This window comes from Cenococcum geophilum (genome assembly GCF_001692895.1).
Source record: "Cenococcum geophilum 1.58 unplaced genomic scaffold K441scaffold_110, whole genome shotgun sequence".
NCBI lineage: Eukaryota > Fungi > Ascomycota > Dothideomycetes > Gloniales > Gloniaceae > Cenococcum > Cenococcum geophilum.
The window spans coordinates 24,248-52,148 of NW_027137668.1; the positions used below are offsets into that span (position 1 = coordinate 24,248).

The following is a 27,901-nucleotide window of genomic DNA, read 5'->3' on the forward strand; positions in this document are numbered from 1 at the left end:
CAGAGCCTAACTACTGTATGCAATACCCGAACTTGAATGTAGCGTCGTAATTCAGTAATAGTTTGTGGATACCAAGTTTACAATCCCAACTAACGTGCTTGAAATATCACCCAGTCAGAAAACCACCCGGCAATCCCCTGTCCGCAACCATGTCCGGCTCTCTTGTACCAACAGGCGGCGGAAACTTCCAACAGTCGGGTCAACTTGACTGGGTCTCTCTGTCGAAGTCTACATTCACGTTCGGGCTAGACGTACTAGTACGACTCTCTAAAGCGGAACTCCACCCAGCTACTATCGCCGTTGGCCTAATTGCCTGTAATCAATTCGTGATTAATACTAAAGCTCAGAAGAGGATCTATGATGCTTTGTCTAGTCTAAAATCCTTCTCGTCTTATGGAAAGCTTGTATGGTTTGGGTTTGGAATAAAGTCAGTTATAAAAGATCTCGCGGATACTGAACACGGAATGGTATGTGTTGCCTTGTGCGCATGCATGTCTATCTCATATGACTCATTCTACGCCGCGGGAGTCCTTCGAGAACTTTGCAAGATCCGCGGAACACCTCCAGACTTCCTTCCATCGGTTCATCAGTGGAAAGCACTTGTCGATATTTGTGCCGGATCAGTATCGAATTCGAAATTTCCGATCCTTCTTGAAGGATTAATCCGCTGTGTCCTCCCAAACGCCGAAGTATTGCTACACGAGCCAACGTCAACAGAAGCGCTTGCAAGAGCGGTCGGAGCTTTAGCGGACGTATCAAATGGAAAGTTAGAAAACGTCACTATCGCCGGCGGGCTCGATTGCGTATGGCTGGCTGCCATCTCAGAGTGGTTACTATCACTGGATGTCGAGATTCGTCATAGCCCAGGCCCTGTGGTATACAAGTCACCAAGGAACGATGATTGCGAATTTCCCGCGGTCACAATTATCTTTGTCTCCGGTACTGAACAGCCAATTTATCTGAGCAAATGTCATATTGTTCCAAAAGGCCATAAGTTTTGGGACACCCCTTCTCTAGAACAACACACATTTAGAGGAGGTCGTTCAGAATGGACGAGCATACTTGCGGACACCTTTGGTCCACGTCTCAATACTCTTATTCAAGGGAGTACACGGCAGGAATTTGCTCTTCTCTTGTTTAACGTGTCTTGCCTTACTGAAGCATACTACCGATATGGATTGACGCAGGGCAATCCACAGCAAAATTTTACCAAGTGTAGCGGTCCATTCGGTCGGTTCCACTTCAGCCATTCGTATAGCAGAGGCCAGGCCTTTTTAGGATTTGCAGCCCAACGACTACCAGAGCTTGCAGAAATTGTGGATACAGTGAAGCAGCTGGAGATTCGGCCCCACATCAACGCGAATCTGGAGGACTGCATTAACAGTATCTCACTGAAATGCGGGTGTCAGCGGTGTCGCGGCCAAAAAATAGCGGATAACTGCTATTCCCCGGATTTTTGCTTAGAGCTTATGGCAGAGACAATAGTTATGTTCTTGTGGCTGTTATCAGCAACCAAAGTAGACCCATCTCTTAAGCCATCTCCATGTGGGCTTCGGTTACTTTACATGAGGCACCAAGGGAAATCTCACCCTGCAAGGGACACCCAAGAGAAGCAAGAACGATGGAAACGTGCTCTACCGGCATATTTAGCCATAAATGGCATCGATACTTTAACAGCGGCGCTGATAATCTTCTCTGGATCGATAGATATTGAGCCTATAGAGGATGAAGAATCTTCCGCTGTTTCTCGCCACGGCGTATGCGCTTTTTTTGGGGCACTGGAAGACCTTGACTCGTTACCGGAAGAAGCATCAACTGTGAAAGTTGTTCCAGGCCACATTGACTTCGAAGGGATAAAGTACGGGAGAATCTGTGATCCCGTGGATGACGTTAGAATTCCTAAAGGCGACTTTGGACCACACCCTTCTTACAAGTTGCTTGTACAAGAGACTCGCCGGCCTGGTGTTATTGCCGCGGCCTACAAACTTTCTTGCAACATCCAATCCTATGGATATCTATTAGGGATCTCAAGGCTTGAGAGTGCAATTGCGAAGTCAATCCGGGGACCTATCCGGTGCGGGGAGTTTTGTGGCCGAAGATTTCCCTATAGCGCCCGAGAGACCATTGTAGTCGTTCCGAAAGGCACAATCCAGGAAGGGAATCTATCAGATCAGTCGGAGGAGCCGCCGCCATTTCTGCGCCAATGGTCACTACTTTCGCTTCCGAGCCCTGGTATGGATGAAGCTATCAAATTACGAGTTGTACAGGCCTCGATCTGCAGGCTATATTTCGAAATAGCCCAACAAGACGATAACTATCATTTAGCCTTTCTAAGTGTATGTCGAGACTGCCCCTTTAAATTATCACACCCTCTAGAATTCGGCAAGGAGGCTATGTCGCTATCACCAAAACTATGCGCTTTCTCTCATAGTGGCTCAGAAGGTTCAATAACAGTGTCTTCTCCGTCTGAGACTGGGTCTTGGATGGATAGGGCTTTTGAGATCTTCGTCGTCACCCGGTCGAGTCATGATGCACAGGGAATATCTGTAATAGACGCACAGAATGCTATGCAGTCACTGCCGAAGTGTAAATGTGACAAAAAGGGGGTCTGCAAAGCAGTGTTCCACACGGCGGCAACTCTCGGACGCGAGGGAATGGTTCAACTGCTGTTGCAAGGAGGGGCAATTGTGAACTCCACAACGGTAGGAGGTGAAACTGCATTGCATTGTGCGGCTAAAGAAGGTCAAAATGAAGTGGTGAAAATGCTTCTTAGGAGAGGAGCCCAACTTGAGGTGAAAGATAAGGACAGCCTGACGCCACTGTCAAGAGTCGCCCGGAGCGGCCATATCGCCATGGTGGAGCTGCTGCTTCAAGAGAAGGCGGATGTCAATGCTGCCGCCGGTTATAGTGGAAGAACAGCACTACAGGCAGCGGCAGAAGGAGGCCATCTTGCAGTAGTTAAGCGGCTGCTTCAAGAGAAGGCCGATGTTAATGCTGCTGCTACTAATTATAGTGGAAGAACAGCACTACAGGCAGCGGCAGGAGGAGGCCATCTTGCAGTAGTTGAGCGGCTGCTTCAAGAGAAGGCCGATGTCAATGCTGCCGCTGCTAAACATAGTGGAAGACAGCACTGCAGGCAGCGGCAGGGCTACTTTGCAGTAGTTGAGCGGCTGCTTCAAGAGAAGGCGATGTTATGCTGCTGCTGCTAATTATAGTGGAAGACAGCACTACAGGCAGCGGCAGAAGGAGGCCATCTTCACAGTAGTCGAGCGGCTGCTTCAAGAGAAGGCGGTGTTAATGCAGCAGCAGCAGCAGAATACAGTGGAAGAACAGCACTGCAGGCAGCGGCAGGAGGAGGCCATCTTGCAGTAAATTAAGCGCTGCTTCAAGAGAAGGCCGATGTTAATACTGCTGCTACTAATCATAAGTGGAAGAACAGCTCTACAGGCAGCGGCAGAAGGAGGCCAATCTTGCAGTAGTTTGAGTGGCTGCTTCAAGAGAGGCCGATGTCAATGCTGCCGCTGCTAAACATAGTGGAAGAACAGCACTACAGGCAGCGGCAGAAGGAGGCCACCTTGCAGTCCGTCCGAGCGGCTGCTTCAAGAGAAGGTAAATGTTAGTGCTGCAGCAGCAGGCAGAATATAGTGGAAGAACAGCACTGCAGGCAGCGGGCAGGAGGAGGCCATTCTAGCAGTAATTAAGCGGCTGCTTCAAGAGAAGACCGATGTTAATGCTGCTGCTACTAATCATAGTGGAAGAACAGCTCTACAGGCAGCGGCAGAAGGAGGCCATCTTGCAGTAGTTGAGTGGCTGCCTTCAAGAGAAGGCCGATGTTAATGCTGCCGCTGCTAAACATAGTGGAAGAACAGCGCTACAGGCAGCGGCAAGAAGGAGGCCACCTTGCAGTCGTTGAGCGGCTGCTTCAAGAGAAGCGGATGTTAGTGCTGCAACAGCAGCAGAATATAGTGGAAGAACAGCACTGCAGGCAGCCGGCAGGAGAGGCCATCTAGCAGTAATTAAGCGGCTGCTTTCAAGAGAAGGCCGATGTTAATGCTGCTGCTACTAATCATAGTGGAAGAACAGCTCTACAGGCAGCGGCAGAAGGAGGCATCTTGCAGTAGTTGAGCGGCTACTTCAAGAGAAGACGATGTCAATGCTGCCGCTGCTAATCATAGTGGAAGAACAGCTCTACAGGCCAGGCAGCAGAGGAGGGCCACCTTGCAGTCGTCGAGCGGCTGCTTCAAGAGAAGGCGGATGTTAATGCAGCAGCAGCAGCAGAATATAGCGGAGACAGCAACTGCAGGCAGCGGCAGGAGGAGGCCATCCTTGCAGTAATTAAGCGGCTGCTTCAAGTGAAGGCCGATGTTAATGCTGCTGCTGCTAATTATAGTGGAAGAACAGCTCTACAGGCAGCGGCAGAAGGAGGCTATCTTGGTAGTAGTTAAGTGGCTGCTTCAAGAAAAGCCGATGTTAATGCTGCCGCTGCTAAACATAGTGAAGAACAGCACTACAGGCAGCGGCAGAAGGAGGCCACTCGCAGTCGTCGAGCGGCTGCTTCAAGAGAAGGCGGATGTTAATGCAGCAGCAGCAGCAGAATATAGTGGAAGAACAGCACTGCAGCGGCAGCACAAGGAGGCCACCTCGCAGTCGTTGAGCGGCTGCTTCAAGAGAAGGCGGATGTTAACGCAGCAGCAGCAAAATATAATGAAAAAACAGCACTGCAGGCGGCAGCAGAAGGAGGCCACCTCGCAGTCGTCGAGCGGCTGCTTCAAGAGAAGCCGATGTTAATGCCGCAGCAGCAGCAAGTAGTGGAAAGAACAGCACTGCAGGCGGCAGCAGAAAGGAGGCCACCTCGCAGTCGTTGAGCGGCTGCTTCAAGAGAAGGCGGATATTAACACAGCAATAAAATATAAATGGAAGAACAGCACTGCAGGCGGCAGCACAAGGAGGCCACCTCGCAGTCGTCAAGCGGCTGCTTCAAGAGAAGGCGGATGTCAATGCAGCAGCAGCAATAGCAGAAAGTGGAAGAACAGCACTAACGGCGGCAGCAGAAGGAGGCCACCTCACAGTCGTCGAGCGGCTGCTTTAAGAGAGGCCGGATGTCAATGCAGCAGCAGCAGCAAGTGGTGGGAATAACAGCACTACAGGCGGCAGCACAGGAGGCCACCTCGCAGTCGTCGAACGGCTGCTTCAAGAGAAGGCGGATGTTAATGCAAACAGCAAAATATGATGGGAAGAACAGCACTGCAGGCGGCAGCAGAAGGAGGCACCTCGTAGTCGTCGAGCGGCTGCTTCAAGAGAAGGCCGATGTTAATGCAGTAGCAGCAGCAAAGTGGTGGAAATAACAGCACTACAGGCCGGCAGCACAAGGAGGCCACCTCGCAGTCGTCGAGCGGCTGCTTCAAGAGAAAGCGGATGTCAATGCAGCAGCAGAAAGTGGAAGAACAGCACTACAGGCGGCAGCAGAAGGAGGGCCACCTCCAGTCGTCGAGCGGCTGCTTCAAGAGAAGGCGGATATTAACACAGCAATAAAAATATAATGGAAGAACAGCACTGCAGGCGGCAGCACAAGGAGGCCACCTCGCAAGTCGTCGAGCGGCTGCTTCAAGAGAAGCGGATGTCAATGCAGCAGCAGAAAGTGGAAGAACAGAACAGCACTGCAGGCGGCAGCACAAGGAGGCCACCTCGCAGTCGTCGAGCGGCTGCTTCAAGAGAAGGTGGATGTCAATACAGCAGCAAAATATAATGGAAGAACAGCACTGCAGGCGGCAGCACAAGGAGGCCACCTCGCAGTCGTCGAGCGGCTGCTTTAAGAGAAGGCGGATGTCAATGCAGCAGCAGCAAAATATAATGAAAGAACAGCACTGCAGGCGGCAGCAGAAGGAGGCCACCTCGTAGTCGTCGAGCGGCTGCTTCAAGAGAAGGCCGATGTTAATACAGCAGCAGCAAAATATAATGGAAGAACAGCACTGCAGACGGCAGCACAAGGAGGCCACCTCGCAGTCGTCGAGCGGCTACTTCAAGAGAAGGTGGATATTAATACAGCAGCAAAATATAATGGGAAAACAGCACTGCAGGTGGCAGCAGAAGGAGGCCATAAAAAGGTAGTGGAATGCCTTCGTCAAGCAGGTGCTGTAAAATAAAACTACTGCATTCTATCCCTTGCACGGATATACGCCCTATAAAATATGCACCGTGCGCACTAATCAATAAGCTGCACACGTAGGCGGTATTCTAAGTCATTCTGCTAGATAACCAAAGATTTTAAATAAAGTTACAATTTTTTTTTTGGTGTAGATTATATATAGAGCCTTAATTATATTGAGTTAATCAACGTGTTTCTGCCAACACAGGCCGTCCTTATATAGTGGTATTTGACAGGGAGATCGACATCAATGAAGAGCTAGATGCTTCTGTGTCTCAACTTTTATCTAAATTAGACACTATACTACAGAGTTCTTCTAGTGATATTAGGTAGAACAAGTAAATAGGAGAGGGGATTTCTATGGAAAGACAAGATAGACGGCACATTCGGAGGATGCATTGAGATTGTTCGTTAGATTAATTGCTTGTTAATTATTAAATTCTTTCCATCCTTTGACCGTCCTATCTTCGTTAAGTCTATTCTTAAGCCTCCATAGCTCCCTCTTCCACATGTGCCTCGTCCTCGTTGACATTTTTGTGAAAGTTGCAAAAGGGATGAAGAGGATTCGCCATTCCTCCTTTTGCGTGTCAAGATCTGAGGAAAGTACTCGTGAGCATAAATTTTATGACGATAATGATTAAACTCCATTTGCTAATGTCCTGAGCTATATACCGACTACTATTACAGAGAGCGCATAAGATATCCATGATCTTTGATTCACGTCCAATTCCATCAAAAATACCTCAAGCCGAACAATTAACTTCTGGGTCATTTGCACCAACAACCCTCTTGCTAGACCTCGCGTTCCTTTTAAACCCAGTGACAACCTTCGCCCGCCTCTTAAATATGTCGATCAGGGTCGTGGAAAAGGTCTTGAATGGATGACTCCTGAAGAAATCGATCTGGTTGGTTAATGCAGTGATCGAATCAGAATATTCCTTCTCTCTATCAGCAGCCTCGGTCTGCAGCTTATCATTGTCTCTTTGATAAGTTTTGAGGCTAGCCTGAGCTTCTTTGAGAGCCAGTTCAGTGATGGAGAGATCTTCCTTGGTGGTGCTCAATTCTTGATGTAATCGCGTAGAGGTCTCATGCTCCGACACTAGCTCGATTCGCAGTGCCTCGGTCTCAATGGGGTGTGTGGCCTGGTTGGTCTTCAATTGGCTTAACTCGGCAGTGAGTTCTTCGAACTTTTGACATTTACTCTCGAGCCGTGACTGAATAGCTCTTTTCTCGTTGCTGAGTGTGGTACGAGAAGTCTCAGCTTGTTCCAGGCCCAAGACTAGCCCAGATGACTTTTGCCGTTCCACGTCCAGTTGTGATCGGAGGTTGTCCGCCTCCTTGGCGAGTGTATCGCGGTGGGTTTGGGTCTGAAGCAAGTCTGATTGGTACTTGCTAGAGGCCTTGGACTCCAAATCCAACTCTCTCGTCAGATTTTCAACTTGCGTGGAGAGATTTACATGCTCTGTTGTAGCTCTGTCAATTTCTTGGCTAAGCTGGGACTCCAAGGTAACTAGCTCTGCACGCAACTTGTCTTGCTCTGCTGTGGTCCTTTCAATCGTCTGAGCTTTTTGCGATAAGCTTTGTTGGTATTCGGCCTTCTCCTCTTTTAAATTCCCAACATTCACCTGTTCATTCGCAAGCTGAACTCGCAATCGTTCGATCTCTGCTTGCAGCTCTTCTGTCTTCGCTTCCACCTTACCCCAATTTTCCTCCACTACATGAATTCCCCTTCTCAGCCCCATTCTGTTCTCATACTCTTTCTCGGCCACCATGATCGCGCTCTCCCATCGACTAATCACCTCGTCGGCCTGATATTGATGCCCCTGACGAGACCAATCCCGACCCCAATCCGTGCAGAGACTCAGCCTTGCAAGTTCCCCTAGCAACTCGATAGCTTCATTCGGCGGTCGTCCTTCCATCGTATCAAGAAGCGCACGAATATCGTTGTATAAACGCCCTTCAAGACTCCATCCACATCTTCCCCCGTGTCTATTTGTTCCAACGCAAGTCATGCCATAGCTATAACGACTCATGATGTTCAGGCTGCTATAGGCGTCCCATTCGCGAGAGGCCATTGTGCTTTCGATGAGCGTCAAAGTCTGGTGCAAAAGTAAACTACGATACAATTTTTCTAATAGTTCAGTCTCGAGGATAGTGGATACAGAACAAAGAGTCCAACGATATGCTGTGGGTTTTCATTTCTGCGGCAGCGGCAGCGGGCAAGGCTGGGTAACACCAATAACCATGTAGCTGGTCAGGCTGTGTCAGCCACCAATACTTCAGGACGTTGTATTTTTAACAATCAGCCATTCCGCACGTGGTTTTCCACTCCATGTCAGTGATGATCATGGTCACCATGCATGCAGCGTACAGGGGCCTGTAACCACCAAATGACGCCACAGAATTTAACCAATTAGAGGCAAAAAAAAGATATCTTGACTAGGTATTATAAAGCATAGTTTTCTGCGAGACCCCAGATACTGCCAAAAACGGGGCGGTGCCGCTTTTAATGGGGTGAGCCGGGTAAGGGGTCGTTCGGTTGCAAGTTCAGATCAGAATGAGGGCTTCAGAATGGAGTTGATCTGGAGCTCCAATCTGATTCTGAGGCAACCGTTCGGTTGAATTCCAGTTCAGCCACAAATTTTTGATGTTCCTCTGACCGCCCAAAAAACACGCTAAAAGTTACTAAAAAGTTGGCAACTTTACCGCATATAGAATCTGAACTGGGGTCTTGGCGTCAGTTCAAATAAGGAGCTTTGAGCTCCTCATTTGAATCTGAAGGCTTCAGATTGCACACGTCCGTGCAACCCGTAGAGCCACATACGCGTGTCAAATCGGGAAGGAACGCGTTCGTTCTGCCAGACTTTCAATTCAGATTCAATCTGACGCTTTTGCAACCGAACGACCCCTAAGTCAGGTACGCGACAATGCTCACTCTCGCTTACCCCCGGCAAACTGTGGGGTGCAAGTACGGACATGCAATGCTCACTCTCGCTTACCCCCGGCAAACTGTGGGGTGCAAGTACGGACATGCAATGCTCACTCTCGCTTACCCCCGGCAAACTGTGGGGTGCAAGTACGGACATGCAATGCTCACTCTCGCTTACCCCCGGCAAACTGTGGGGTGCAAGTACGGACATGGGCTCGTTATCGCCGAGTCGCGTTCGTCGCTCTGCCGTGGAGGCCATTAGCAACTCGTAGCAAAGAGAGGCGGCCCTACAGCGATGTGCACGACCAGCTTCCACCCCCCCCCTTAGCGAGAGCTCCAAAATTTTACATTCGGTACGCGCATCCAATCTCGCCTGATTGCCACCAACTGTACATAGTAATTGTAGCGAATGACTATGGCTACATGCAAGGACCTTTTTGGTTGCCCTGGGGAATCGCCCCGGTTGGCCAGGGGAATCAGAATTGAAGCAACTCAGAACTTGCCTGACGTACGCTTCCTCGACATACGCCCCCTCTTTTGCCTATGCCTCCACCAAAACGCGAATACAAAGATGTCTCTGCAATTGCCGATGAAATTTGGCAATATCGTACGGGTGGAAACCTCACGATATTAACGAAGATCACGACACTACAGAAGCAAGGTTCTTGCAGCCAAGCATACGGCTTCGCTACAATTACTACGTACAGTTGGTGGCAATCAGGCGAGATTGGATGCGCGTACCGAATGTAAAATTTTGGAGCTCTCGCTAAGGGGGGGGGTGGAAGCTGGTCGTGCACATCGCTGTACAGTGATGTGCACGACCAGCTTCACCCCCCCTCCTTAGCGAGTTGCAGATTCGGTACGCGCATCCAATTTCGCCCAGCTGGACATAGTAATTGTAGCGAACGGCTGTGGCTGCACGCAAGGTCCTTTTTGGTTGCCCTGGAGAATCGCCTTGGTTGGCCAGGAGAATTAAACCGAAGACGATGCTTCCTTTTCTCCCCTTTAACTATGCCTCCATTATGCCCGCCAAAACGCGAATACAACGCTGTCTCTGCAGAGAGGTTGACGAAATTTGGCAATATCGTACGGGTGGAAGCCTCACGATATTTGACAAAGATCACGACACTGCGGAGGAAGGCCGCCAGAAGTAATGTTCTTGTAGCCAAGCATACGGCTTCGCTACAATTACTATGTACAGCTGGTGGCAACCAGACGAAATTGGATGCGCGTACCGAATCTGCAACTCGCTAAGGAGGGGGGGGTGAAGCTGGTCGTGCACATCACTGTATCACCTCCAGGGTTTGAACGCTTACATCGGCTTCTAGCGATGGGCCTGGACTGTGGTTGCTTCGTCCTCCGCCATTTGAATCGGTTTGCGGCCTGTCGAAAAGAGTCGTCCCTCTCATCTTTCTCTTTCCAGTGTCATGAGTTGGGGGTTGGGAACCCTGGCTCCATCCGTACAGTCGGTAACGAGCAGATGAGCGACTGGCAAAAGAGCGATTGGTCATGTCAAATGTATTTTCGGAATAGGCAGGTCAATTTGCTAAAATTGCATTGTGCAAATTCAACCGGACGATAGGTAGTTCCAGAATCAAGCCAACATATTCCCCCGCACGCCAGTTTTACATACCACATGTCTGTAATACAGGTCAGCCGTTCCTGTCATCACCAGCGTGCAAGGCAGCTTGCCATAGGCCACTATAGACGTTCTGCATGGCTTTCTAGATATACGGCCTTGATTTGCCAAAGTGTTCATGTTTTGTTAACGTAGTGGGTACCAGGTAAAACTTGTGCTCCTCACCGTTCGCCCGCAAGCGCTGTGCCCCACGAGCTAAATCTGGTCACCTGTCTTGATTTGCTGTAGTTTGCATATCAGTCGGATCGCTGAAGGCCACACCCGCTAGTAATGCCGGGAAGAAGATCCGACAATGCCAACAATCCGCCTTTAGAAACCAAGCCATGTCCCTGCCATCAGTTCTTGTAGCCTTTAGGATCCATGATGAACTACCGCAGCATCCGTACCAGACCCGTTTTTATACCTAGTCTAAAGACAAGGCTCTCCACGTCTAGAGTAGAATTCACGGGTTATGACAGGGTGTGGGAGGTATGGAGGTTATAAAGCTGCCGAGTGGTTTCGAGTAGATATAGTACGGGACTTGGAAGGAGAAGGACCGTTTTCGTGAGTTCGTTGTATTCGTCGCCGGGGAAGGTGGAGTCCGCAACGAGGTTTTTATAGTTTCGCTCCCAGTCTTGTGAGCAGAGAAGGAAATTAGAAGTTGTGATATAAGACAAGGCTTGTATTAGCTCAGTTGGTAGTTAGCAAAGTACAGTACAGTTTGAATATTCTTCCGTGTTTGGATGGAGCGCGGTGCGACGGTAAATATCTGGCCAATTGATGATCTCCCGGAACAGAGATGCAGAGGTGTTTTGCTAGGAGCTCTCGCCCTACTGAAATATGTCTTCTGTCAAGACTGGCCTGTAGCTAGTCGTTTGAGAGAGTTAATAGATGTGATTGCTCTTGATAATGCTGAGCTGAAGAAGCACACAGGTTGAGCCAATGGCGGTGGCGAAATTTCCAGCATGACGGGTGAGGGGCAATGACACACTAATATAGCCATGATGAGTGAAGAATTCGCGGATGGAGACGTGACGGCGATTTGACACCAAGAGACTTGAGCGCCAAGCAAAGGCTAGTTCAAATTCGCAAGGCGCGACCTAGTAAGGCTATCAGAATCCCCTACGACCTTATTGGCCATGTGATTCCGCCGTATATGCAGCTCTAGGATGGACAGTAAAGTCTGCACTAAACTGATCCTATACCAAGGCATTGTTGCCTAGCACACAAAGCACACTGCCACTGAGCTCCGTCGTTCCATGCCCCTGCTGTGAAGATCTCCAGTTCCAGGCATATACCTTCTCAAAACACCTCCTTAAACCTTCTGTCTTTTTCTGTCCCTCTCATCTTTCTATTAATTCTCATCTGAATTTCCAAATAAATAACATTTCAACCATGGAGCCAGTCAAAGAAAACCCCAAGCAATCCTCTTACCACCCGCGCAACGTTCCAGAAAAGGTTAAGCACGAGCTGCGCGACAAGTACTACAAGCAGCAGAACCGCAGAGCCAAAGCCTCATCAATCTCGATACCTCCGTCGACCTCTACCTCGATGAATTCGTCGCCTCCTCCGAGTACCTGAAATCCTCTACCCACATCCTCGCCCTCTTTAACGCCGGCCCGTCCGCACACTGAATCCATCCACGGCTCGCTCTTCGACGTGCGATGCTCCGACCCAACCTGCGACTATCGAGAAATCAACTTCACCGACCCCATCGTGCCCGCGCTCCAATTGTCCGACGACGTCCAGGGTCCAATCGACTTCGTGCTCGTAATCGGGACCCAGGCCAGCGTCTACCCGGCAGCCGGGTACATCCACGCTGCGCGGCTGTGGACATGGAGTGGCACGAGGACAACATCGGGCGGGAGCGGGAAAGGGTACCTGAACTGCTGAAGGCGGTAATTGGGAAGATTCCCGAGGCGAAGCAGGGGAATTAACAGGATCTATTGACGGGATCTAATAACGGGATCTGTTCTGCATTCTTTGATCTGTGGGGAGGGGGGCCGTTCACGCAGAGACAAGAAAAAAAAGTTAGCAGCACGCAGGCAAAGAGGGCAGGCATCAAGCATCCTCCACCACTCATAGCCCCACTAAGCTCGTCTCAGCCCAAAAAGTAAAAGCACGCTACTGCATCGCAAACATCGCAAGCAACAAAACCTAACTCTATAAAAACCTCACCGTGTGGCATGACCAACCCCTTCCTGCTTCCTCCCCGATTTCCCATCTTCGCAGTTGGTCTTTGAAGCGCGCGCGCCTCCTCTCTGCACGTCCAACCACTCGTGCCCACTCACACCCCAGCCCCGCACCACTGCAATCATGCAGCGACACGTGCAGCCCGCCCCCGTGCAACAGCAAAACTCACAATCTGAACCTGCACCTGCACCCGTCTTAAAATCAACAAAAACTCCTCCTCCACCCATGGCTGAAGTCCCAGATACCTACCGCGGTCGGCTCTCCCAGTTTCGGATCCTCGAAGAATCCAGACACGCCTTGATAGAAGTGCGGTCCCCCGCCGTCATGAACAGCTTCTTTTTTTTTGCTTTGCACTCGCCCTGCTCTGCCTCACTAACGCTAACACGTTTACCCTACTAGGAACTCCTCGATAAACTAGAAAATGCAGAAGCGAAGCTCCAGCAGACAGAACTCGATCTCCAGAGCGAGCAGAATGTCCGGAGACGGCTGCAGTCCGAGATGGTAGAGTCCAAGGACCGGGAAATCGCTCTAGCAGAGAAAGCTGTAAAAAAGCCACCGCCGTCAGGCCGATCCAAACAAAAAAAGATATTTTTACTCATGTCCAGCAGGGCCGACGACCGTACGCTGTGGTGCTGATCGATGCCGACAACGATGGCTTCATTGTACGCCCTTCCCCGGCCTGAAATACGCCCACTAGAACCCAACTAACCCGTGTCACGCAAAACAGTTCTTGGACAGGTTCATAACGAAAGGCACCAAGGGTGGCGAGGCTGCCGCCGACGAGTTCCTGGCCCGCTCCCGCGAGTATCTTCGCAACGTCCACGACGATGCCGAGAAGCTCGACCTGATCGTCCGCATCTACGCCAACCTGGAAGGCATGGCGAATCTCCTCGTCCGCGAGGGGAAGGTCAGGAATCTAGGACAGCTACGAGCTTTCTCAACAGGCTTCAGCAGCCGCGTGCCCTTCTTCGACTTCGTAGACGTCGGAGTCGGAAAGGACGGCGGTGCTGCACGCAAAATCCGCGGTAAGGGAATACGACACCCCACATCACCCTTGGCCCTAAACTGTACTTGATACACGGCGCTAACCCCAACCAGAGAACCTCCACTTCCACGCCCAGTCCTACCAGTGCGCCCACATTCTCCTCGGCGCCTCCCCCGACACCGCCTCCGTCTCGCTCCTCGAGCAACTCCCCGGCGACCGCCTCACCCTCATCGACTCGATCCCGCTCTCCCAAAACGTCAAAGCTCTCGGCCTGAAGGCCATGAGATTCTTGACGTTGTTCCCTCCACCTCCGAAAGCCATCCCTACATCACGCACCGGCCGGCCTCAGCTCCAGCTAACCTCTTCCCGCGACGATCCCAACACGACCTGGCTAGTCATCCGGCCCGAACGCAGCAAGTCCCAGGGCGCTGGTGAAACTGATAGCGCGCTAAGCATCTCCATAGGACCCGACAACACCGTCAGCTTTCCCGGCCAACGCGAGGAGAGGAGGCGGCGGCTCATGAACTGAACTATCGGAAAAAAACGAGAGTAACCCATTAAAAGACGAGGGATACTGTGTGTCGGGGTTCTAGGGTTCTAGGCCTCGAAGGAAATTGATATGATTGCATTGTTTTGGCGCTTCGACACTTTCGGACTGGAAAAATATGATAAATGGAGGTTTGGAGCAAATGCGCGGATTTGCAGTATTTTGATTGACCGGCGTAGTGATAATTAGACGCGTGTGCCTTTTACGTACTTAGTAATTCCTACCTTTGTTCAAACTCCGAATTGGTTTTATGCTTGCATGATTTCACACTAGTGTTACTCACGGTTAGTTTCAGCGATGTTCTGGAAGAACTCCGATAACATAGTTAGCTTGAAGATGTTACGATTTTCATCTCAACGGCTTGAAGATCCGAAACAACTCTAACCCACCAAAACAAATTAGGATGATAGCAGACTATCTTGCAGATCAAATCACTTAGCTAGCTCAAAAACAACCTCACATCTCCCGCCTTTCGGGATCAATGCGAAGTGATCCGTTATCAACATATCATCATGCGTGCGCTGACTAGCAACTATGATCGTAAATCTTTCAATCAACCTGGTAATCACAATCTTCATCTCCATCATAGCCATATTTTGACCAAGACAGATCCGTGTGCCTCTTCCCCACACCAACAACGCGTTTTTCATCTCGACAGTTCCACCCAGAGTTGAGATCCAGCGTTCAGGGTCCCAGGTGTCGGCATTTGGGAAGATGGAAGGGTCTCTTTGCGTTGTGAATGCTTGCATGGAAAGAGGCGTCTGCAGAGAGAGAATTAATTCAAAATAGTAACAGAGGCAAAAGATAGAGGTGATCTCTTTGTGGAGAGTGGAGTTTATAACATCTTACATTTCCGGGAATGAATAGGTTCCCAACCTTTGTCCCTTGCGGAGGCGTAATCCGGGGTAAGCCGCAAGGGACAGCTGGGTACACCCTCAGGGTTTCCATGATCACTGCATGCAGAACTGGTAGGTGTTGCACCGATTGAAAGCTCCAACTTTTTTCTCGTCCATCAGAGCCTCGCAATTCGTTACGCAACCGCTGCTGCCACTTCGGGTTGCAGCATAGCTGATACAATGCGTAAGCCATCGTGTTGCCTGTAGTATCAGTAGCTGCAAGGACTTCATTGCTGATTTCAATGCTGATTTCTTCATCCGTAAGAGGTGATATAGACTGTGCAGCATTACCGGCAATGAGCTTTGTTAAAAGGTCGTAGCGACTAGATTTGCGTCCATAGAGGGCAATATAGGAGCGCAAGGCATTGTCTCCATACTGATATACGTAAAATAATTAGAACAGCTAAGATCACGCGTCAAAGAACCTCACATACCTCGTACAAGTAGTCACCGGCTTTCCAGAATTCTTGAAACTTATGAAGCGGTATCCTGCTGAGAATAAAACACAACCACGGAGCAAGATCCCATAGTGCAAAAACAAGATGTACATTGTCAAGATAATGAGTATACGGTGGCGGGTTTTCTCCCTTCAACGAGTCAAATGACTTCCCGAGTAAAATTTCACCTAAAACTAATCATCAGCCTCGACAAAAATATCTCGCTATGCCTCCTCCCTTTTATCCCCTGACCTATAATAGTGCTTCACCTGATTACTTACCAGCAACATCCAAAGCTGTCATCCTCATCCAGTGCAGTGCATCAAATGCTTTACCCGCTTTTCTCTCAACTACATCCATTAGAATTCCCACTTGCTCCTGGATGAGCGGCTCGAGCTGCAACAGTATATTCTGTGCAAAGACAGGACTGACACGCCGATGGCGCGCGCGATGTTGCTCCGGATCTCGCATCTGAAACAATCCCAGCTTCCCAATCTTGCTGTAAATAGGTGCTTTAATACAGGTCGTTGAGCTACCGTAAATGTCTTTAATACAGGCGACGTCGGCGAAGGATATTTCATTAGGAGCGACTTGGACAACCGGACCGAATTGTTTGTGCAGGGAGTGAACCTTTTCGGTACGGTGGCCGGCAAGATCATGCATTAGGAGCCATTTGCTGGTCAATTTGGCGGGAATAGGGCCGGGGAGGTGGAGATGCCGGATTGGGGAGAAGAGGAAGTTACTAATGCCCTGAAAGTATGTTAACGTAGTACAAGGAGCACAATCCTGGCTTCGTTATATTTCCTGCTCCTCTTACCTTCCAGGTGATATACAAAAGTGCAGCTGCTATTCCATAGACCAAATACTCCTCGATTTTATTGAATATCATGGTAGGCGATTATGATTGGATAATCCTGGTCGTACCCTATATAGTTGTCGCACGTTCCTGCTACTATACTGTTCGAAGTCTGTGCGACGTTCAAGTGAGTGAAGATGCGAGAGTATGACGAGGGGAAGGTTAAGTAGGGTAGATAGGCACGAATGGCTAGCCTGGTCCATCGCCCTGCATGGGGTTTGCTGCTGGGAGTTACAGATAAGGTAAGGGTAACTAGCCATGGCATGAATTTCCAGGAGGTTGGACGCGAGATTCGAAATTTGTATCAGGGTCTTCCAGGGTCTCTGCTTGTTTCAGGGTAGGGCACGGCAACGAGCCAAGAGTCTGACAAATTGGACTTTCGACTGCCTTATTCCGGTGATTGCATTTTCTTTGCAGATTCAAAACTTCTTTGGCTTTGATCTTTCTTGAGTCCCCACGTCTGGAATTATTGTCTGCCTTTGGAGATTATCGAAAATGAATTCTAATCGTGCTCTAAGTTCAAAAAACTGGCGTGTAAAACAAGAATCACACCCTTCTAAAAATGACGTACCCATAGCGTATCAGTCTCAGTCCAGGGACTCTACCAAAAGCGCAAACCATAGGCCACACTTCAAGCAAGAAGCAGCGTTAGAGCAAGAGAGGGCAAATGGACGTAGAATATATGTTGGCAATATGCCGTACATGGCGAAGAAGTCCGATGTAGAAGCGCTATTCACAGAAGCAGGTTACACCATGTAAGTTAGGCGTCATTTCAGGATAGTATAGAGTTTCTTGTCATATTTCATTCCTCGCAGCTCTTATTTAGCGTCCATCATTTTGGAAACCGTGAAATTTTTTACGTTTTCTTGCGTAATATTTTCTATTTTAATCCTAACTCCAACTCTACAGAGATCTCATCGACATTTCGATTGATCCTTTCACTGGCCGAAATCCTTCATATTGTTTCATTGAACTTCAAAATGAAGAGCTAGCCAACCAAGCCATGCTAGAACTGGCAAACAAAGACCTGCTCGGCCGGCCAGTCAAGCTCAAACCTTGTGTTCAGAAACGAGAAAATTGGAAAAAAGATCAGCCAGTTACCTTCGATCGTTGGGCTAAACAAACACCGGAGGGGGTTTACCTAGAACAGCCTTTCGAAGGAAATGGAGCACCTGACACCAACCCTATGCCTCTTCTTGATCCGGTAATAGAAAGTCGTCGACTCTATGTTGGTGGACTTCCCAAGCCGCAAAACCAGTATGCGAGCGACACTGCGATCCGCGAATTGTTTGGGGGCTTCAAAATGTAAGTTTGCATTTTCTCTAAGTTTACCTTATCCTTAGGATCTAAAACTAGCCCCCATTATTTACGCCCGACTCTAAAATCATCCACCTCTCTTGGAAAGGACCCAAGTAAATATGGTAACAACTGACATGGTTTTTCACACATAGCGAAGCTATCAGCAAAGTCATATCTCCGCCTGAGTCAGTCCAATTGAAACCCGGAAATCACTTCTACGCATTTGTAGACCTCCCAAGTTCGGAAGAAGCAGATGCAGCCATAAAGGCTTTAAATGGAAAACTGGCGTTCGGCGGTAGACTGAGAGTTCATAATTCACGCTCTGTTCCCCGGAAGGTTGGTGAAAGGGTAGAGTGGCAGGAAGAGGTTCGTTTAAAAGAAGAAACCGGACTTCGTGATTAGCAGCACCTTGGACTGTGGCTTGGCTCAAGATGTAGCTAGTCACATACCCGTGCGGCAAAGCCTAACTCGTATGCTTTCTGGAAAAAGTAAACCTGAATTATTAAATTGAACTGGAACTTATGGTTCGGCTAAGGCGGGCTTTGGATGAGTTATTCTTGGTTTTCCAAAATTACCTTACGGCACTTTACAAAGGTCTTGCAATTGCCCAACTACTCTTACTTCATAGCCGTGCGGTCTTGACACAATGTGTGTACAAAGATCTCTACTCCGTACTCCTGCAGAAGTCTCTCTCCACAATCTTTCTCCGAAATGCCCCTCCAGAATCCACGCACGAGAATATTCCTCAAAAACGTGAACGGAACTGTACTATCGGCCCGTCCTTCTTACTTGCAAACCTATCTTCCAACTGATACTCCTGGCTCCTCTGTCTCCCAAGCTCCAAATCCATAGACCCCTCACCGGCCTTCGTCCCTGGCGCAAGTCGTAAATCGAACAGATACAGCACTCTAGCAATCGTCACGGCCAACTCCACATATGCTAGACCTTTCCCAATGCAGCCTCTAGGGCCAACGCTGAAAGGGCAGAAGGCTGAATGCGCGAGAGATAGGTGGTCGGACACCGGATTCTGCGAAGTCTGGGCGAGCCACCGCTCGGGAACGTAATCGAATGGGCGAGGATAGTATTCCGGGTTGTGATGGATTGCATAATGCGGCACTTCGACTACCACTCCTTCCGGAAGATGATGGCCATCGATATCAATACCACCCTTTAGAACCTCTCGAGGCAGGGCGCCAGGGACAGGTGGGCTAAGTCGCATGCACTCATCGATACAGGCTCTTAGGTACGAGCACGCGGTCAGAGAAGGCCCTGAAACGATTTTCTCAACATCTGAGAACGCTTCCCTAATCTCCTTCACAAGCTTCTGCAAAGCTCCCGCACTGTGAGCGAGGTAGAAGAATGTGCCGGCCATTGCTGTAGACGTGGTATCGGATCCCGCAATAATGAGCAAGTTGCTCTCGCCCCAGAGCTCATTATTGCTGAAGCCCTTCCCAGTTTCCGGATCCCGAGCATTCAGCAGATAGTAGAAGAAGTCTTTCCTATCCACATCAAGACCCAGCTTAGTCCTCTCCGCCGCCTGGCTTTTGCTATACTGCATGTATTTCTCCCGGCTCGCCGCGATCTTCCGGAACAGGATCTTGTCCAGATGCCATCGATGGATGGTAAGATGCGTCCCGCACTGTCTCAATCAGCACAGCCCCAGCTGCATAGCCAGCCCAAACTCACAATAAGATGCCGGTGTGCCGCATTGCCCACCAGGTCCACCGCAAACCGATTCGTCGGGCCCTCCAACATGCCAAAAGCCTTCCCAAACACCAAGTCACCCATGATGTCAAACACCAACCAATTACACCAATTCGCCATATTCCACGGCGCGCTCCACCCTTTCGAGTCCTCCTTTTCCTGCCCACTGCCGCCCTGCTGGCTAATCATCTGGCACGCGGTCCGGACATTTGCGAGGATGTACTTCTCGAGCGACTTGATGGCAGCGTCAGAGAAAGCGTGGGAAAGCACGCGACGTTTCCGCGCATGGCTGAGCTTGTCGATGGAGCTGTGGACATTATATGTATTCTTGTTTGCCGGGAAGGCCGAATAGAAGTCTGCCTTCTTGACGTTCGACTTGTACCCATAGATGGATTTCAGCGCTGTGTTGCTGTTTATCGAGAGGCTGTTTGGGCCTATGCGGACGAATTTCCCTGTGGGAGTTTAGCTGAGGCGGAGAGAGAGCTCGTCCAGGACGGTTTCTGACCATATTTTTCATGGCACCGCCAGTATTCAAGGTGACGGTCACCTTTCCAGGCATGATAGGCTAGGTAGCAGTCTGTGATTCTTGCGAGGAATGGGCCGGGATATTTGGCGAGTGGGTGGAGGGTTAATCTGTATAGGATAATGGCGAAAACCTGGCAGGTAGGTGATTAAGTGTATAGGACGGGGAAATTGGGCGATGAGGAGGCCGAAGGAATGCACTTACATATATGGCAAAGCTCGCTGAAATAACGGATAAAAGAACCAAGGGAGACGTGAGAAGAGTACGAGCAAGACTCAATAAAAATTGCATTTTTACTGGGATCTTAGATGGGACAGCAAATGCCAAAAACCCTCCACGCTCTGAAGCTCAAAGCAAGCTAGAGACAAAGGAGCGAATCCCCCAGATATAAGAGATCCGGACCCCGCACGCAGCGTGAAAAAATAAGTGACCTAAGGAAATTCAATACCCATCTGCGCCTTCCTATTGTTCCATTGAACGCCCCCAGCCCATTTTGAGAGGTCGGCATCAACGTGATGTGATGAGGCCGGTTGGAGACGCGCTGTCCTGGCTGGCGTCGGTTGGGTGCGGCTATCAAAGCTCGCCACGAAAGCTTTGGAACTATAAGCACTGTCATGGGATCACCTCAGTTGTGAGACGCGAAACGCGAATGAGATCTAAAATATGAGTCTATCCCGATGACAGGCCTGTGAAGGTGATGAGGGCGGTGTATATATGCTTAGTTGTTCACGGCTTACGCTGCGGAGGGATGCACATTTTCCGTCGATTTCCGCGAATATCATCAATGTCTTGACTGAATTCCTTTTTCATGATTGAGGATAGTAGATAGTATTCGTTACACTCCAAACCAGCCGACAAGAGGGTTAAATCCAACCTAGACATCCCCAGGGCTCTTCATCCTTCGACCTCCAGTAAATTAAATGACCGTGTCCATTTCAGCCGTCAAACGCCATCATAATTCCATTCCCAATCCCAATCTAACACATCCCATCATGCACCTCCCTCCCTCTTAGCATACTCATTTTCCATATTCCCCTCATGCTCCTGATCATTATCCGTTACATCCTTAATCCTCTCTCTCGCTCCTCCATCCTCAATTCCCGCATTACCAGACGTAGGTAGGTGCACCGTCTCGTTCGTAGGGGCCTGGCCTGGCTGTTGTGATGTGCGGTGGATAGTGGTGCCAGAGGGGTTCGAGTGCGTTGACTCGGTGTAGGACGTCGTGCGGCCGTCCACGCTCGAGAAGGAGCTCTTGTATGAAGTTGATTGGAAGCTGTATTGCGAGGACATATTGGAGATTTTTTGGTATTGTGGTGTTTTGGTGTGCTGGTTTTAGCTTTGGATGCTTGTAGCTTTGAGAGGATTTATGCCTGGCGTGCTGGAGTGTTGGGTTGAAGTATGGAGTGCAACTGGAAGCTGGAAGCTGGATGGCAAGATTGATGTTAGTGTGACGTCATTCTGCGGAATAGGGAAATGCGCTGCGTTGTTGCGATTTAGTAGGTAGATCAAGCGTCTTTTTGACGGTGAAATATCTGGCTGATTGAACAAGGCCTCGTAGCTGCCTGAAGAGAGACCTCCAAGAATGAGGAGGTGCATCCGCATCATAAGTGTTATCAGGGTGAGCCCTTATCAGCACGTGCTAACATATCACGTGCATCATTCACTCAATATATTAATTGGAGGTCCGCGAGACCGCAAGGCCAGGGCTGCGGACAGTGAATTCAGGCTTTTGCATTGGGCTTAGTGAGGGCAGTTTAGAAACTTATGAAAAGTACATGGTTTATAACAAGAAGGGAATGAATAGTTTTCACACTTTCTTTACATCTTCTAGAATTTTCAACTTCTCTTTTCACCACTTTATGAAATTTTTCTCTTCAATCTTTATGACCGTCCGTATAGCCTCCATCTTAGCTTCACAGCGTTTAAAAACTCCGAGTTACACGAAGCGCTAATGAATATCAAGTATTGAACAGGTCTTCTTCCACATTGAAAGGTATCTCTAAGTCTAAAAGCCGGCTAGACTCTTGATACCTACGAAAACACTCCACCAACCAAAACGCCATTCCTGCTAAGCGACAGTGATATACCCAAATCCGCCAGCCCTACCAAAGCTACAAGAACAGCATCAAACAAATCGAGACAGATACAACTGTGCCAACCAGTGTTAGCGCACTCCAGCAACATCTACAGCAACCCCTTTATATCTATCTTTCCTCTCTCAGCTAATTTTTCACCTCCTCCCCTTTCTTACTATCCCCCTCATCCGTGCTCAACAAGCTCTTCCCATCCACATCCGCATTCACAACCCTGAGCCTCTGCTTCGGCACCGTAAACATAACCTGCACGACGCGCCTCTCCACCGCAGCCTCAACATCCCAGTCCTCCTCCGCCTCGCCCCCGACCTTCTCCCGAACCGCCTGATCCTCCGGCGCGCCCCAATCATCCCCGCTATTCCGCCTCCACCGATCCCTGCCGCTCTCCTCATCGACGTCCCAGTCGCGCGCCCCGCGCTTCGAGCGCCAAAACGATGCGTCCGACGCCGCTCGGCGTGGCAGGTTAGACGCGGGGAACGACGAACGGTCGCGCGCGCGCCCGGTGGTAGGCGACGGCGCTGCGCTCCAGTCGTAGTGCGGCGTCGAGGTCGTCATGCTGCGGCTGCGGTCGGTGTCCGGGTTTGCGCGGCCGAGCGCGCGGCGGACGCTGCCGAGCCAGCTCTTGCGGCGTTCGCGGGTGGGCCGGGGTTCGCTTGTTGATGTGGCGGCTGTTATGGCTGCGGCGTCGGCTGTTGCGGTGTCGTGGTAGGTGTTGGAGGCGGATGAGGATGAGGTGTCGGGCCTGTCGGGTCGTCCACCGAGGAGCGCCTCGCCTTCTGCTTGGAGTTGGGCGAAGGATGAGCGAGCTGTGGTGAAGGAGTCAGCGTCCGCGTTTGCGGTGTTAGGTCGATTGCCGGTGAGAGAGCGGGTTCGCTGTTCGTTGGTGTTGGGCCATCCTCCGCTGCGTCGATCTGGCGATCTTTCTGCAGTGGGACTCCCTTCTGGAGCCATGAAAGGATTTGCGATGCTATTGAGGAGGATAGAGGACCGTATCGAAAGAGTCCTAACTATACTACCGCCACTGGAACGCGCTGAGAGGTTAGAACGCGTACTTCGCTCACTGAGATTTGATCCCGTGCGATCGGATTTGGAAGGCGAGATTCGGCCTCCAAAGTTGCCCGGACTGGAACTGCGCGGTATAAGAGCACCCGCGGCACGGTCCCTGTCGTTCCCCAAGGTCTGTAGTTGCGTTGCTCGCTCATGTACAGGCGAAGCAGGTGCAGATTGAGTCAGAAGATCCTGAGAATCTTTTCCGTTAGGAACACTAGAGTCGGTGAAGGGATCTAGAGCTGGAGCATTTGAGAAGGCAGATATCCTATGAGTAGTTGGCCTGAAACGCTCCGTCATCTCTGGTGCGGTGCTTGACGGTCGATCCTTAGCTGTCTCCGCCTGCTCGTCTTCCTCAAGTTCGTCGATAGGGTGAATATTTCCAGCACCTCGCATACGCCCATCATGGCGCGGTAGGTTGTGATTCCCTCTCCCATGAAGACTACGACGTAAACCTCTCGTAGGGCTAGGGATTTCAACGAGCAGCCCGGTTCGCTCAGCATCATGCCCTTTGGCTCTTCTCCAGCCCTGGGGAAGGGAGTTACGACCCGTCGGATATGGGTATGGACCATGGCCTGGACCGAGAGGATCGTCAACGTATTCTCCAGCGTCTATGTCTGCATCTCGAGCATCAATCCCATTCGCTGTCAGACCTTCAACATGATATCGATGTGCACCAAGTGCCAAATTCCGGAGCTCCTTTTCACGAAATTCTCGCTGCTTCTTTAGTCTTCGAGAATACCATAGATAGAATACCAGCAATCCAAGCACAGCAGCGCAACCAATCGCAAGACCGGCTCCTAGTCCGGCTTTCTGGGATGTGGTTGAGAGAGGGCCTGAGTCAGCCGTCTGTGGTGCTGTGGAAGCCGTTGGTGGAGGTAAATATTCGGAAAGCCAGGATCTTGATGTAACATTGTAGAATAGCGTTTGAGTATTCATAGCTTGACTAGCCCGTCTCCAACGTGAGCTGGACGAAGTAGAGATCGAATATCCTCCAACAATCATCATGACTTCTCCAGGTAGCATGATTGCTCCGTGCCCGTATATTCCTGCTCCAGTGCTAAGGCTGGCACCAGAAGTTGTAGGGACAGTCCAAGCCCATGAGCCTTGGCCACCATATCCCTCGCCGACATTGAGAATAGCCAATTGTGGATCAGCCGGAGTGCTGGTGTCTCCAATCCAGCCGCCAAATAGCACAATGCTTTGACCATCAGGGGTTAAAAGAGCAGTATGACCAGATCTCGGTTCGATTTCTGTGATATCAGCTCGAATAGTGAGATCGGTACGCTGGGTGTTAGGTTGCTCGACCGGTAGAAATGTCCAACTCTCTTGAGGAAGCGAGAAAAGGGCCACTTGAGACATGTTGATAAAGGCCGCACTTGTATGGCCTCCGACTAAGACGAAGTCTTGCTGTTGGGTCTGCGTGCCATCGCTCGTGTTCGAATAGCTACGTTGCAATCCAGTGATAGTGAAGCCAGCTTCTGCGATTGGAGGCCCTCGGCTAGAAGATATCCCGATTTGATAGTCGATTGTCCTTGAAGACGAAGCTGTAGGCTCGACGTTAACCATCAGGTTGGAATAGTTGGCTGAGGCCATCCAGGAGTCTTGTGTTGCGTTTTCGAAAGGGCACATGCCCCCAAAAAGATAAATTCCCGTATTAGATGCATCGCTGTTGACAAAGCTAGAGAACGAGATTCCAGAATTGAGGAAATTTGCTCCAGCTACCGAGTTGTTTTCGTCCGAATTTTGCGGTGATACCTGCTCTTGTCTCCAGCTCCCATTTCCATATGGTGATGCGGACACCGAAGTAAACGTCCAAAGCTCCGCTCCAGCAGCACCTGAGGCGCAATCTCCGGTATATACGGTTATGTTTCCGCCATTGTCTATAACCGGTGTGAAAGCTCGCGCCGTATCCGTTTTCAGGAAAGGTAAGGATGGGTACAGGGTCGTAAGTGGTAGATTCAAGGGTTGTAACGTTGATGATAGATCTAGAGTGTCAAGTTCGAATTGCGAGTTAGAGGTAGTCGAAGGTCGGAAGATATAGAGAAGGGTGTCATTCTGGAGGATTCGGGTAGGGTTGTAGGGCAACTGCGCCGTGGTGGGTGAAAGCAGAAAGATCAAGGGGGCAATGGAAAGGCCCAAACCCCTAGATACCTTCATGTCTGCTGCAAACGACGGGTTGAAGAGGTGATGAGGTTGAGGTAGGCTCCGGGAGTGTATTAATATGATATGTATCTCGAAAACATTGTTGGGTATATCACCAATCCGCCTGTCAGATTGAGAAGTCAGGAATAAAAATACAATATGAAGAAGAGGTCGACAAGTAGGAGATGCTACACAAAATGCGGAGAAGATATGGGGATCATGGGGAGGGGGCCAACAGGGAGCATCTGGGTGAAATGCCGCACGCACGGTTGTAAAGATGGCTGGCCGTATAAACAGAGGCCCAGCCACGAATTACGCCACCCTGATCTTTGACCATTAAGCCCTATCGCTTCTACCAATCACTCCGTCGCATAGCAGCCCGAGCTCTGCGTCTCATGCTATGGCGGCGGCTGGGCGCCATCGGTTTGAGCAAACTCGCCGATTCGAGCCGCATGTGTACACACCGTCGCCCATGGCAACTGGAAGCCGTGGCTGGCCTGGAAAACGGCCATGCCGAGTTATGCAACCCTCCATCTCATGTCGGTCGAATCATGCAGTATGATAAGTCGTCGCGCCTTCCTATGACTGCACAGCCGAAAGAGATCAAGATATACCATAGGCCATGCATGAACCGTTTATCGCTCACTTGACATGATGCCAAGGTCTCGTCCACCCTTTAGCACGTCTGTGGTATCAACATACCAAAACAATTGGGAACCCATGCATAGCCACGGAGTACCTCAGGCTAGTTGTGTTATTCAGTTCGCGAGCCTGAATGTGATTCTCAACTGACGCCTGCGCGACTTGAGCTTACAGCGGGAATCTACCACAGGAAGCAGAACTCTAGAAATTCTTGGAGACACGGTTTTTTAGGGGAATTCCTTGATGCTGTACTGTACATGCACTTACGCAAAGCGCCGAAAGCTCAAGAATCTCTCCCTTGCCAATGATATCGGCGAAGAAGACCGGTTTGCGATTCTAAGGACCAGAGTTTCTGTCTAGGTATGAACACACTACCCGTTGTCTTCGGTCCTGGGCTACTTCAGTGCAAACCATGAATCTAAACTGGCAGGGCCCTCAGTAGCTAAATTTCATCCCTCCGTTCGCACACACCACGCTCCCAGTACTCCATCCGGCTTCCGGCAAGCACAGCATTGCTACCACACCCGCAATCTCTTCACTGTACGCCGGTCGTCCCCCAGAAGCCTTCGAAGAGTCATAAACCCTCTCAGAATCAATACCTTCCCTGGCTGCTGCTAATGGTGTAGACTTCAGAAACGGGTTGATTCTCTCGAAGAAATCTGGCCCGTTGCTCCAGTACATATCCGTACCCACGGGTCCAGGATTGACTGCATTAACCGTCGCCCTCTCTGATAGCTCTCTTGCCCATGATCGCGTCATCGCTTCAAGTGCTGCCTTCGTGCCTCCATACACACTCTGTCCTACAAACCCTAAACTTGAGCTCACGCTAGACAGATTCACGACCCGTCCTGAACGGTCATGTGGAAGGTACGGCATTGCTGCCTTCATCAACAGTAGCGGGCCTCGTACGTTGACATTGTATTGATTCGTGAACTTTTGTATGTCTGTTTCCTCAATATTCATATTCCCAGATATGCCTGCATTATTAATGATGATATCCAGCTGGAATTTCTGCGTCTTCGGATGCTGGAAATGATTTTTGGCCACCAGGACAACATGAGAGGGACCGACTTCAGAGCCCATATCTGCTTGCACAGGGACGGCCTTAATGCCGTGTGTTTCCTGCAGCCGAGTAGCGAGCTCTTCGGTCCGGGCTGCAGACGATTCGGAGGTGTAGTTGAGGACGAGGGAGCAGCCTTTGCTAGCCAGGTTTTCGCAGATAGCTGCACCAATGCCTTTGGATTGTTAGCTGATAACCTAGGTGGTATTTCTAGAAATGTTGAATTATTCCGTACCTCTTGAAGCACCCGTCACGATCCCCACCTTGCCTTCCAGCACTCTTGGTCCGCTGCTTCCACTGCTGAGATTGGTTGAAGCCACTCGGCTAAACCCTGGTCGTGACATGGTGAATAACTCTGTGACTGGGCTGGAAGTGAGAAGATTGTAAATTGGACGCGTTGAAGTAGTCAAGAGCTCAATACTCGCTCGTCATTGTCACGGGGGAAGAAGTGGAGTATATCGGGACAGATTCGGTCCACTTTCTTCCAGCGAAACTTGGACTCGAAACTTCATCACCACCTCCATCTTTACCCATTCGGCTATTCAAAATTTCTCCGGGAACAAATAAATTAACACTAGCGAGGTAGTGGCCATAGCAAGATAGAAATGAGATCGACATAAGAAGCGACGAAAAGCAAACCCTGGCATGCTTACGAAGATTACTCGTTCCTCAGTCCGGACCTTTGTCTCCCCGTTCTGCCANCATGTTGAAGAATATCTCCGAATGCTCCTGGCAGAAAAAAAAATCTTGTTGGAGTAAACCACCCCTAACTCATTTAACAG

The 27,901-nt window shown here is 50.1% G+C and overlaps 11 protein-coding genes across 11 annotated transcripts; 4 read left to right on the plus strand and 7 right to left on the minus strand.

Moving 5' to 3' along the window:
- Nucleotides 1-149: 149 nt before the first annotated feature.
- K441DRAFT_649608 (uncharacterized protein) lies at nucleotides 150-952 on the plus strand (the record flags this gene model as incomplete). The annotated part of the gene is made up of 1 exon (XM_067646950.1): nucleotides 150-952. A coding segment is annotated over one exon (801 nt), but the record flags the coding sequence as incomplete, so codon positions are not given.
- Nucleotides 953-2,852: 1,900 nt separating this feature from the next.
- Nucleotides 2,853-6,143, plus strand: K441DRAFT_597643 (ankyrin; the record flags this gene model as incomplete). The annotated part of the gene is made up of 2 exons (XM_067645075.1): nucleotides 2,853-3,092; nucleotides 5,820-6,143. The coding sequence occupies 2 exons, from the start codon at nucleotides 2,853-2,855 to the stop codon at nucleotides 6,141-6,143; spliced, it is 564 nt and encodes a 187-aa protein (XP_067496263.1).
- A 627-nt stretch (nucleotides 6,144-6,770) lies between these two features.
- K441DRAFT_671805 (uncharacterized protein) lies at nucleotides 6,771-8,376 on the minus strand. Its single transcript, XM_067650469.1, has one exon. It carries the CDS (start codon nucleotides 8,218-8,220, stop codon nucleotides 6,889-6,891), a length of 1,332 nt encoding a protein of 443 aa, XP_067496264.1. The 5' UTR covers nucleotides 8,221-8,376; the 3' UTR covers nucleotides 6,771-6,888.
- A 4,632-nt stretch (nucleotides 8,377-13,008) lies between these two features.
- Nucleotides 13,009-14,399, plus strand: K441DRAFT_597699 (uncharacterized protein; the record flags this gene model as incomplete). The annotated part of the gene is made up of 5 exons (XM_067645078.1): nucleotides 13,009-13,191; nucleotides 13,285-13,391; nucleotides 13,421-13,547; nucleotides 13,613-13,910; nucleotides 13,984-14,399. 5 exons carry the CDS (start codon nucleotides 13,009-13,011, stop codon nucleotides 14,397-14,399), a joined length of 1,131 nt encoding a protein of 376 aa, XP_067496265.1.
- Nucleotides 14,400-14,848: 449 nt separating this feature from the next.
- Nucleotides 14,849-16,787, minus strand: K441DRAFT_624101 (cytochrome P450; the record flags this gene model as incomplete). The annotated part of the gene is made up of 5 exons (XM_067646066.1): nucleotides 16,568-16,787; nucleotides 16,032-16,500; nucleotides 15,748-15,938; nucleotides 15,267-15,689; nucleotides 14,849-15,178 (listed from the first exon to the last, which is right to left on the minus strand). Exons 1-5 carry the CDS (start codon nucleotides 16,637-16,639, stop codon nucleotides 14,849-14,851), a joined length of 1,485 nt encoding a protein of 494 aa, XP_067496266.1. The 5' UTR covers nucleotides 16,640-16,787.
- Nucleotides 16,788-17,299: 512 nt separating this feature from the next.
- Nucleotides 17,300-18,307, plus strand: K441DRAFT_683067 (RNA-binding domain-containing protein; the record flags this gene model as incomplete). The annotated part of the gene is made up of 3 exons (XM_067651653.1): nucleotides 17,300-17,361; nucleotides 17,516-17,911; nucleotides 18,058-18,307. The coding sequence occupies 3 exons, from the start codon at nucleotides 17,300-17,302 to the stop codon at nucleotides 18,305-18,307; spliced, it is 708 nt and encodes a 235-aa protein (XP_067496267.1).
- K441DRAFT_31369 (cytochrome P450) lies at nucleotides 18,283-20,772 on the minus strand. The gene is made up of 4 exons (XM_067641122.1): nucleotides 20,337-20,772; nucleotides 20,115-20,265; nucleotides 19,592-20,061; nucleotides 18,283-19,544 (listed from the first exon to the last, which is right to left on the minus strand). The coding sequence occupies exons 1-4, from the start codon at nucleotides 20,421-20,423 to the stop codon at nucleotides 18,651-18,653; spliced, it is 1,602 nt and encodes a 533-aa protein (XP_067496268.1). The 5' UTR covers nucleotides 20,424-20,772; the 3' UTR covers nucleotides 18,283-18,650.
- Nucleotides 20,773-21,715, minus strand: K441DRAFT_31368 (uncharacterized protein). The gene has a single exon (XM_067641121.1). It carries the CDS (start codon nucleotides 21,420-21,422, stop codon nucleotides 21,123-21,125), a length of 300 nt encoding a protein of 99 aa, XP_067496269.1. The 5' UTR covers nucleotides 21,423-21,715; the 3' UTR covers nucleotides 20,773-21,122.
- K441DRAFT_31354 (uncharacterized protein) lies at nucleotides 21,107-22,045 on the minus strand. The gene has a single exon (XM_067641118.1). It carries the CDS (start codon nucleotides 21,735-21,737, stop codon nucleotides 21,465-21,467), a length of 273 nt encoding a protein of 90 aa, XP_067496270.1. The 5' UTR covers nucleotides 21,738-22,045; the 3' UTR covers nucleotides 21,107-21,464.
- K441DRAFT_671817 (uncharacterized protein) lies at nucleotides 21,981-25,660 on the minus strand. The gene has a single exon (XM_067650470.1). It carries the CDS (start codon nucleotides 25,430-25,432, stop codon nucleotides 22,355-22,357), a length of 3,078 nt encoding a protein of 1,025 aa, XP_067496271.1. The 5' UTR covers nucleotides 25,433-25,660; the 3' UTR covers nucleotides 21,981-22,354.
- A 617-nt stretch (nucleotides 25,661-26,277) lies between these two features.
- On the minus strand, nucleotides 26,278-27,837 carry K441DRAFT_624110 (NAD(P)-binding protein). The gene is made up of 2 exons (XM_067646067.1): nucleotides 27,355-27,837; nucleotides 26,278-27,294 (listed from the first exon to the last, which is right to left on the minus strand). Exons 1-2 carry the CDS (start codon nucleotides 27,461-27,463, stop codon nucleotides 26,495-26,497), a joined length of 909 nt encoding a protein of 302 aa, XP_067496272.1. The 5' UTR covers nucleotides 27,464-27,837; the 3' UTR covers nucleotides 26,278-26,494.
- Between the last annotated feature and the right edge of the window lie 64 nt (nucleotides 27,838-27,901).

Excerpts from the sequence above, each read along its gene's own strand:
- K441DRAFT_671805 (XM_067650469.1), bottom strand. The coding sequence starts at position 8,220 with ATGGCCTCTCGCGAATGGGACGCCTATAGCAGCCTGAACATCATGAGT.
- K441DRAFT_31369 (XM_067641122.1), bottom strand. The coding sequence starts at position 20,423 with ATGCAATTTTTATTGAGTCTTGCTCGTACTCTTCTCACGTCTCCCTTG. Across the intron at positions 20,266-20,336 it reads CAGCGAGCTTTGCCATATAT|GTTTTCGCCATTATCCTATA; the intron begins GTAAGTGCATTC and ends CCTACCTGCCAG. Across the intron at positions 19,545-19,591 it reads CGGCACACCGGCATCTTATT|TGCGGGACGCATCTTACCAT; the intron begins GTGAGTTTGGGC and ends TGATTGAGACAG.
- K441DRAFT_31368 (XM_067641121.1), bottom strand. The coding sequence starts at position 21,422 with ATGTCCTCGCAATACAGCTTCCAATCAACTTCATACAAGAGCTCCTTC.
- K441DRAFT_31354 (XM_067641118.1), bottom strand. The coding sequence starts at position 21,737 with ATGATGCGGATGCACCTCCTCATTCTTGGAGGTCTCTCTTCAGGCAGC.
- K441DRAFT_671817 (XM_067650470.1), bottom strand. The coding sequence starts at position 25,432 with ATGAAGGTATCTAGGGGTTTGGGCCTTTCCATTGCCCCCTTGATCTTT.
- K441DRAFT_624110 (XM_067646067.1), bottom strand. The coding sequence starts at position 27,463 with ATGTCACGACCAGGGTTTAGCCGAGTGGCTTCAACCAATCTCAGCAGT. Across the intron at positions 27,295-27,354 it reads CGTGACGGGTGCTTCAAGAG|GCATTGGTGCAGCTATCTGC; the intron begins GTACGGAATAAT and ends AACAATCCAAAG.